We start from the raw sequence: 10,397 nt of genomic DNA on the forward strand, positions 1-10,397 counted from the left end.
ATTGTTTCATCTTAAAACTCCAAGAGATAAAGCAAAGTGGGTAAACTGTCCTCAAATTACAGATAAAAGCCAAGTAATATGGCCAATGTCACACAACTCAAGTGGCTGGACCAGATTTAGTCCTAGAAAGTCAGTACTTGGTTCCTAATCCCAGATTCTTTTTGCTATGCCACACCAACTGTGCGGAGCTGTTGCACTCCATTTTAGGGGGAATACCTGGAGTTTATTCAAAATAAAGAAAGGTGAGACTCCTTATATATTGAAGAATTTCTAACCAAACTGCTAACAGGGAAACTACTTATGTTAGATGACTAAATTGTTATTCTGCCTTGTTAAAACTGCATATTGTAAAATACAAAGCAAGGATGAGATAAGGCAGCTGTTTTAGCTGGACTTTCTTTAAATTTATCAAAAGGCAAGTCAAAGTAAGAAACACAAAAGCAACCTTTATGTGAGAAGTGGCCAGGCTGTCTATATCAGCTGATGACAAAATGTCCATACATACAGCTTCATGAGTCTAACCCAAGGGTACATCTGCTTGACTTCAATGTGAGAGTGAGGACCTGGGCAGATCAAGTCCCAGATGTCCAACTCTGTTTGTCCTTCCAACCATGTACTCCTTTAGTCAAGTATCTGTTAACAAGTCATTCCAGTTGTAAAAATACAGATATGTGAATTCTATCACTGAAATTACTTTAATACCACACGAGAGATGACTTCTTCAAAATAACTAAAATATATAGGTGAAAGTTAACAAAAGGCAGATTTCAGTCACACATAAGGAAAAACAAAACTCTGAAAATGGTATGAGCTGCCTTCAAAGGTAATAAATTCTCTTATCAATTAGTATTCAAACAGAGATGGATAACAACCTATAGCAAGTATAACAAAAGGGAAAAAACGTCAGCTGGGGAGATGGGTTTTTAAGGTCTCTTTCAATAATAAACCTAAAAACTTATAAAGCATTATATTAATCTAATACTGGAAGAAAAAACAAAGTCAGTCCTAACACTGTGTGACCTTGGTTGGGTCATTTAATAACTGTAGACAGTTTATAACCTATGTAAAATGAGGTGGAAACAGATGTTTTTAAAACCACTTCCAACTTTAATTCTCAGTTTTTGAGCTACTCAAAATTCCTATAAATTATATTCCTATAAATTTCCTCCTAAGTTCCTATACTAAAAATCATAAACTTTTACTCACTCAGGACTATATAATGTAGACATAAAGGATTTAGATATATATTTTACATATAAAGCTTAATTATCTGGGTTCTTTAAAAAAGTAATGGGAGTACCTAATGCCATGAAACTGTACATTTAGAAACAGTCAAAACAGTACATTTTATGTTACATGACTTTTACCCCATTTTTTTTTTTTAAAGATAAGGGGAATTGGGTACAGAAGGTGAGAAAGAGGGAAAATAGCGGAACTGGAGACACTGAGGTCAAGAACAAAATGTAGCAACTGATACAATAATCCACAGAACAAACCATTCTAACCAGAACCAGGGTATTAGAGAAAACCTTACACAAATAAATACAGTTCAGTGCAAGGGCTACTAACAGCAAACTACCACAAGGGCCACCAGTTTTTTAAAATAAAGTTTTACTGCAAGAAAGCCAAGCCTACTCATTTATCTACTGTTTATGCCTTCTTTGCTACAAAAGATGCTTTGAATACCTTTAATAGACCAGGTAACTTGTGAAGCCAAAAATATGCACTATTTGACCCTTGAGAGAAAAAGTTTGCCACGCTTGCCTTGGAGCATCACTGTATTTTAGCACGGTATAGTAATACCCCCTTATAGTAAACCTAAGAAATGTTAAACTCTCCTCATTACAATATTTTAATATGGCAGAAAAACAGGCAACATTTTATAAAGAGACTTACACCAAAAACAGTTAAGAAATTTAAAACTTTGATGTTTGTGGATAAGAGAGAATACAACTGAATAATGCTGGCAATAGGAGCTTTACAAACCCATTCACAATCTTCTTCAGAACTTTTTTCAACGCGATAATACTGTTATGCATAATAGAAAAAGGATATCAGGATAGCAAACCAGGTCAGCAGGGTAGAGATTCACAAATTTAAAATGTGTTTTCTCTGATTAGAAGTTATCATGAGAAATCTTAAAAGTAACTATATGCAGGCAGGAAAAACAACATCTGTTCTCACAAACCACAACTGCTAACATCGTTTTGGCTTATTTCTACTACTTTTTCTAAGCATTTTTTATTTATTTATTTATTTTTTTAAATTTTATTAGTTGGAGGCCAATTACTTCACAATATTTCAGTGGGTTTTGTCATACATTGTCACGAATCAGCCATAGAGTTACACGTATTCCCCATCCCGATCCCCCCTCCCACCTCCCTTCTAAGCATTTTTTAAAAGCTTGAGATGACTTGACATCAAACTGCATAGAAAATTTTGTATTATAACATAACATTATATTTTCCTGTATCCCTAAGAAGTATCTGTATTCACTTTAAATGACTGAATAATAAACTCTCATGTGGATGTGCCATAATTTACTTAACCATTCCACTTCTATGGAACACAAATTTTCCCCCAGTTTTCTCTAACAACCATAACATTGTGCCAAAAATATTAGCGAAAAATCTATCTACACCTCAGTTTTGTTAACCTGGACTCCTAAAAAGGTACAATTATCAAATTTTTCTGAAATTTAAAAATCACCAAGGGAAGTTCTCGGTCCTATACACCTGCATTTCACAACCAAAGTAATTTATCCCTGAATAGATTCCAGGATAAAATCATAGCAACAGCATCTCTACCTGAAACCTATTTAACCTTACTTAGAGAAATCTACAGTTAGATATTTATTTATAAAATTAGAGAAAAAAAAAAAAATAAATAAATAAATAAATAAAATTAGTTACTTCATTTAGTTTTAAACATTCCTCTTAGTATCAAATGACTTAACAGGGAAATGGCACACACAGGCAACTCCTTGGTTTATAAAGAATTTGAAGACTGAGGTGTTGAAAGAATGCAAATCCTACAGGCAGACTTTCGGTTTCTACAGTCATAATTTTTCTTCACTTCAAAAATCACAAGAAGGAAGTAGTGCAGTTTTTTACTGATTTTTTAAAACCTGAAGAAACCCACATAAATCTTCAACAAATTTCTCTTCAAGGTGACCCTGATCTTTTTCAGACTAAAACTGTGTCTACTCCCTACCACCACCACTTTTCTCTACATACAAGTCTTCACCAAAAAGACTAACTCCCTAAGTTAGTTGATTTTTAGGTAGGCAGACTTCTTTGTAAAAAATATAAAGCCTAAAAACAAGAAGCTAAACTCAAGCAGAGTAAACTTCAGGAACTAATTCATGCTCCTTCAGTGAATGACATCTAAGAGCATGTAGTTTATTACAGATTATGTTCAGGTATTATCAAAGGCTAATAGATGCATGTGGTTTAAAATAAACATTAGGCCACAAAAAATTTTAAGATGTACGTTATGGTTGGGCATTCAAACAAAACTAAAACCCACTGACAACTGTAATCTAGAAAAAATATTGAGCAAATCACAAATAAAATGACTGAAGGGTTCACTGCAAAGTTCCACATCCAAAATTAAATATTTTTTCTTTATGAAGGAGGGTTTATAAGTTTGTATTGTAAATTATTAGTAGCTCAGTCGTGTCCAGCTCTTGGTGACCCCATGGACTGTAGTCTGCCAGGCTCCTCTGTCCATGGGATTTCCCAGGCAAGAACACTGGAGTGGGTTGCAAACCCTTCCCCAGGGGATCTTCCCGACCCAGGGATTGAACTAAATATATTTTCAACCTTGATTTCAGTTTAAATGAACTGTAAATATGTTCACTTTTGCAAATTAAAAGCAAATGATTAAAGGATCATAACAGAATTTGCCCCCTATTTAAACAGAGATTCTTTCTATTTAACAATGTATTACCTGGATAGGATGCCAATATTGCTTCAACTTCATTATCAGTGCTATTCTATATAGTAGACCTAACTCAACGTTGCTGAAACACTTAAGTACTTAATCTTACTTTGAAATTCAATTCGCACAAACTATGAGGTAATGATTCTTTTCCTGCTAACTACCATTTATTAAGAATAAATATGAACTACAAAACCAAAAACATAGTATTTGAAGCTAACTGAAATCATCTGTTTGCACTTTCACTTTTAATATATTTTTAATTATATAGTTGAGCAAGCAGCATTACTGCATCATGTGCAGCTTTTAACAGATTACTACCAAACTGCCCTCCAAGATAGCTGAATTTTTACTTCCACCAGCAATGTAAAGAGTTCCTATTTCCCACACCCTTTCCATCACTTAATTTAACATCTGCCAATCTGATAGGGGGAAAATGATCTTGTTTTAATGAAATACTTTTGATACTGTATCCTGTATACATTATCTATTTTCTAAAGGGCATACACCTACAGATGCTTTCCCAGAATCATCCTTCTCTTTTTCTAATTAAATAATAAAATGCCCAAACAAAAAGTAACTTAAAAAAATGTTCCCTCTTCTCCACCTGTTAACCCTTCCCAGAGATCCTTCACTAAGACAGAATATGCACATCTACATTTTGCAGAAGTGAAGTATGGCATTCTTGAGAGAGAAGACAGTATGATAAAAATGTTCATGTTGGGCAAGCATTGGCATAAAATAGAAGTTAATCAAAAATTTCAAATGCTACACAGCATTGTTTGATATAACATGCATCCCAATCCATTACCGGTTTTCTGGAGGGAGTGGTATTTTGAAATTATAACTCTGTAATTAATCTTGAAACAACATGCAAAATAGGTTGAAATGAGACAAAAGAACAGACATATGGTGAAGATTTTAAACCTGAAGTCATGAGACTGTTATTTAGTCGCAAAGTTGTGTATGACTCTTTGTGATCCCATGAACTATAGCCCTCCAGGATCCTCTGCCTATGGGGTTTCTGAGGCAAGAATACTGGAGTGGGTTGCCACTTTCTTCTCCAGGGGCTCTTCCTTACCCAGGGATCAAACCTGCGACTCCTACTTGGCAGGTGGATTCTTTACCACTGGGAAGCCCTGAAGTCATTAGGTATGTGGAGATAAATATAAGAACACAGCTTGGATGAAAAATGAACTATTACCTACACAAAGATTAGAGGATATGCTGCTGAGAAGGCAGACAAGTGGGGGAAAAGCAGAGGCCTCACAGCCTCAGGATTTATACCCAGTGAGCAAACCCCAAGACAGACACAGAAAAAGAGAACAATTTAAAAAGTCAAGAGTTGTGTTACACAGTTTCCAAAATGATGGAATACTACTAACAAAATTAAATAAAAGCACTGAGGGGGAAAACTGAGCAGAAATCATTACATTTTCCTGTAACATACTTAGGACAGTAGGAAATCTTAACCTTGATCAGTAACCTAAACCAGAAATGAAGTTGTTGACAGAGCATAGCCTTGGATGACAATGGTTCAGAGTTTGAATATGAAAAGAGATAACTCACATTTTACCTCCTTCCAGAATATAATATTGCATGGATAATAAAATATAAGACCAAGGAAAGGAGGAAAAGCAAACATCCCAGCCACGTGAACTAATAAAATTACTATGGTTAAGAATTAAATTCACTCTGAGCTTACTGGTAAGCAAGGCAAAAGGGTAAACAGTGAATATCACACAGTTTCACATAAATTTTTTCCAGAAACCAAACAAAAAATTTTCATTTGAGCCTAAAATCCAAATGCTGATGTCCTTGTAAGGTTTTACAATAAATGATGTAATTTTAAAAATGAAGAGTTATACGTAACAAACGTTAAACTCATTTTATTTTTCACATGGGTATTTCTTTTAATAATCCTCTACAGAAACTGGCAGAATCCCGAGTGAGTACTGGCATCCCAGGTGACTTGCTAACTGAGGAATGACCTATACTTTGGAAGTTGAGTGTAAGAAAGGATAACAGGATCAACTGGAACCTTACCTCCGAGAATAAGAGAAATGTTTTACCACATAAAGGCAAAATGGATGAAGTCAAGGGAAGGAAGCTACATTTCAAAACCAGATCACTCAAGAAATAGAATCTTTAAACAGATTAAATTTTTTTTTCACAATCACCGAGACCAGTACTCTTCGCTTTATATGTAAACTGGAGATAGCTGGGGTTCACTCTTGAAATCCTTGATTGAAAGCTCTCAGGTTTATCATATACTTGGACTGCTCCTAAACTCATCTAGCTATTACTCCAAACTTTGGTGTCAAAAACAGACTCTTGAACAACGGTAAACAAGGTTATCTTATTGGCCATTCAAACTCCCAGGATATCTGAACAAATATTCTTGAAGGAGTCCCTCCATAGACTGGTTTTCTCTGGGGGCTAGGAGGAACAGGAAGGGACATTTTTATGTAGAATTGTCAATAAGCATTAGACAAAGTAAGTATTCCAAAGTTACTGCTAAGAAATGATTTATTTCAAAGGCAATGGCGGTATAAGCTTCTGGAAAACATGTAAATCACAAAAGCTCAATTTTCTCACAATAAGGGGAAAAAAAAGAGGGATACTAGAGTCATTCAAGAGACAGAATGGAAGACATTTTCTAGAGAAAGCCGTTCCCATCAAACAACCGTTAAGGACAACTTTTAAATGCTAGTAATCACATTCTTCTTTCAATTCTGTAACTCTGGACACCTGTACTTAAACTAGTTACATGCCTGGTAATTCAGATAAGTAAAGTTGAGTACCACATAAACATACACAATTCTAGTCTCTAAAAAACATTAAAGATGCAGAGATTTGACAAAAGTTTAGCTTTTCACAACGTGACCACATTTGGGTCATCCAACTGAGGATGTTCAATGACCTGCCCATAATCATAAGGGCACAAAAGCATTATCACAGAAGATCACAAATGTTGCCCATCACCAACCGATTTTTTTAAAGTAACATTTTTCAGTCTGGGAGAACAATTTTAGCTCGGAATGTTTTAGGATGGTGCCAATTTCAATCACAGAAAACATTAAGCCAGGTCTGAGATTGAAAAGTATAAGAATCCCACTTTCAGTTTGACTTAAGATAGCAATATAAGTAGAAGAGGAGCAAAAAACAGATCACATACGGTCAGTGCAAAGTCAGAAAAATAGTAAGATATAAAGAAAACAGACAAGTAGATATTTACCTACAGCGGGGGAAAAAAAGCTTTTGTGTCCATTTATTTTAACTCAAGACAAAATATCCAGGAAACTGCCTCACGTACTGTGTAGGAAAAAAAACCCAATTTTGTTTTAAGATTAAATTGCTGTGCACAATAGGTGAGTTATCACCCTACCACAATTCATTTAAACCACAAAAGCTACTTAATTCATTTTTTTCAGAGTTAGCACTTTACCCGTCACATTCAATCCTGGCTATTTTCACATGTATTTTCAAAAATTCGCCCATCTCATGGAAGATGTCAGACGGGCCAAAGCTGGTTGGTCCCCAGTGCAAACAGGTGGTCTGCACTACGTGCCCCGTCTTCTCGGCCACATGACTCTTTTCCTCCTAATCTCATTGCGGAAACGTTATTTCCGGTGCCCCAGATGGCTCTACACAAGCCTTAAGAAGCCACTTCAGAAATGTGAGGAATATTCTGCTACTCCAGGCTTCTCAAGAGATGATGGCAGAGATCGAAGAAAGGGGTACGCATAGAGGAAACTCGGACCCAGAGAAGCAAGGAGTCAGAAAGGCACAGGCTTTGCCCATCGCGACTCCTAAATGTCACTCGGTGATGTTCGTGTGGCATCACCGCCAAGGGCTGGGCGGGCGGCCAGGAACTGCAGCCCTGAGCCGGGGCGCTGAGCACGCGGCGTGGGCCAGACACGCAGCCACAGCTCCAGCCCGGGCGTCGGGGGAGGGGGGGTGCACCAGAGGGGCCCTCCGGACCCTTGGCAGCTCCACCCGGCGGCGGGGAAGGGAAGTAAGGGCCCAGAGAGGGGCGCGGGCGGGGCCGGGCCTAATCACATGGTGCAGAAGGCGCAGGCCGCCCGGCATCTCTTTCTTTCTCTTTCTCGAACCTCCGCTCCCATCCCTCCCCACCGAAGGCCCCTCCCGGACCCGGGACCCAGGCGGGACGAAACCTCCTGCGCCTCGCGTAGACACTCACTTTTCGCCTGAAGGCACCAGCTCCTTGCCCTCGTTGTTGGAGAACGCGTCCGTCTCCCCCGGGCTGTCCTTGGGGCCGGGAGCCTGCGGGACTGCGGGCGGCGACGCCCCAGGCTGCGGCGGCGGCGGCGGCGGCGGCTGCTGCTGCTGCTGCTGCTGCGTGCCCCCCTTGCCCAGCTCCTGTAGGATCTCCGAGGGCGAGCTGGACAGGCCCCTCAAGAGGGGCCCCGCCGACCGGCCGCCCCCGCCCCACCACGGGTAGAGCCGCGCGGCGGTCACCTGGCCCGTTCGTCCCCCGCCCAAGGGTCGCCGGCACAGGGTGGCGAGGGGCTGCGCCCGCCTCAGAACCGCGCAGGCGGGAGCGGGCGGGAGCAAGAGCAGGTCCCGCAGCATCGCCGAGCCTCGGAGTCGCATCATACCGCTGGGTCCGTCAGCGCCCGCTGAACAGGGGAGGATGCTCCGGACGTGGGCGGCCGCTCTTTTCCGAGAATGCGGTCTCCGGCAGGACGGCCAGAGGGCAAAAGAGTACAGGGGCAGAGACGTGGGTGTGGTTCTAGCCGCCGCCGCCGCTGCCGCCGCTTCTCCTCAGACTGCCCGCTGCCGCTTCTCCTCTCACCGCGTAGGGCTCCGCACTGAGGCTGAGGCGCAGGGGCGGGCCCGAGACATTCCGCGCGCACCCGTCCGGAGGCGGGAGGACGCCGACGGCCTGCCCCCTCCGCCAGCTCCAATTGGCTCAGATCCTCGACCTCGCTTATGATTGGTGACTGGTGCAGTCAAATTTCTCTCTGCGCCTGATGCGCGGAGTGTCGGGCGGCTGACTGGCGGCAGGGGAGGGGGGGAGGGGGTAGGGGAAGGAGGAGTGGAGGGGGGAGGGGCGGGGCGTGGAATCAAACTGACGTGTGAGGCTGGAGAGCCAAGCGGGTCTCCAGAGTAGCCCCTTCTTTCCGGCTTCGTCAGGATCGAGGCTGCCACAGTTAGAAACTGGGGGGGTCAGTGGTCTCGTCCTTTTCAAAACGGATGGGCTCCTGGACTCTGCGACCTCGAACTATTTGGGCAACTGATGAGCAAGAGCCTCTGTTGCCCAGGGGCCGACCATCAGTGGGCTTGGTCGTGGCTGGAGTCTGGCCTGGCCGTCGGAGCTCGGCTGTCCAAACTTGCCGCTGGCCCCCGGCTATCCGGTAAGGGCGTGTGGCGACGCCTCTGAGGGCCGCGGACCCGCAAGGACAGCCCCAGACGAGCTTGTCCTTCTCCCAAATGTTACGTTTACTTGAAACTTTCCATGGTTGGCGACTGCCCAGATGTGAAGTGTTTTGGAAAAAATGAGCAAAATCCTTTCGGCTATGCGGCTTTGCCATTTGGAGGATTGGAGTTCGGGGGAGGGCAAAGAGAGAAGGGGAAACTCCAAAACGTGACAACTTTCCTTTTTTAAAAATTGCTTTTAAAAATGTGCAGTGATATCTCAAAACTGCTTTTGAACAACAACGATTCCCCTAGTACTAGTTTGCTTGAGAGCAAAATTGTAGGTGCTTCTGTATTTTAAAGCTTCCTCATCGTTGTAAAATAGAAGCATCCAGATTCTGGTTCTCTAAGTCGTTTTCAGCCTAGTATCTCTTTATCCATTCTTACTTTTGGACCTGTAGGAAAAGAGCCGAGGATCTGATAATCTCTGACTGTTTCTTTGAGCCTATGTAGCCTATATACAGTTCTCTTTCACTTCCCCCCGCCCCCAAATTCTTTAGGCGATATCGTGAAACAATTAGTTTTAAACGCATAGATTCACAAAGGTTGATATGGCTTCCCTGGTGGCTCAATCCGTAAATAATCTGTCTGCGATGCAGGATAACCGGGTTCGATCCCTGGGTCCAGAAGATCCTCTGGATCAGGAAATGGCAACCCACTCCAGTATTCTTGCCTGGAAAATCTCGTGGACAGAGGAGCCTGGCAGGTTATATAGTCCATGGGGTCACAAGAGTGGGAGGTGACTTAGTGACTATACCACCACCACAAAGTTTAATGGGATAGTTTTTATGAAACGGGAAGGGTGTATATCAGGTGCATCATTAACTGATCATCAGATTTAGTAATGTAATGAATCTTAAAATATTGCACTAAATTAGTAAATAAAAAATGTGGCTAAACCTACTAGTATGTGACCTCTGGCATGTCACAGTCTTGTGTTTAAGTTTTTTCTATCCCTCTTTAACCGGTAGAATATGGAGCAAGCTATTATTATATGTGTATTTTTTCCCCCA

General features: G+C 41.4%; 1 protein-coding gene across 3 annotated transcripts in view; it reads right to left on the bottom strand.

The window, feature by feature from the left end:
* GLS (glutaminase) overlaps nt 1-8,787 on the bottom strand; it is an 86,781-nt gene extending 77,994 nt beyond the window's left edge. For all 3 annotated transcript variants that reach the window (XM_065930938.1, XM_065930939.1, XM_065930940.1), the window contains exon 1: nt 8,147-8,787. In XM_065930938.1, coding sequence (XP_065787010.1) covers nt 8,147-8,562 — 416 coding nt within the window. In that variant the 5' untranslated portion in view covers nt 8,563-8,787. The remainder of the gene's footprint in view (nt 1-8,146) is intronic.
* Nucleotides 8,788-10,397: the final 1,610 nt, after the last annotated feature.

This window comes from Muntiacus reevesi, chromosome 3, assembly GCF_963930625.1.
Source record: "Muntiacus reevesi chromosome 3, mMunRee1.1, whole genome shotgun sequence".
In the NCBI taxonomy this organism is placed as follows: domain Eukaryota; kingdom Metazoa; phylum Chordata; class Mammalia; order Artiodactyla; family Cervidae; genus Muntiacus; species Muntiacus reevesi.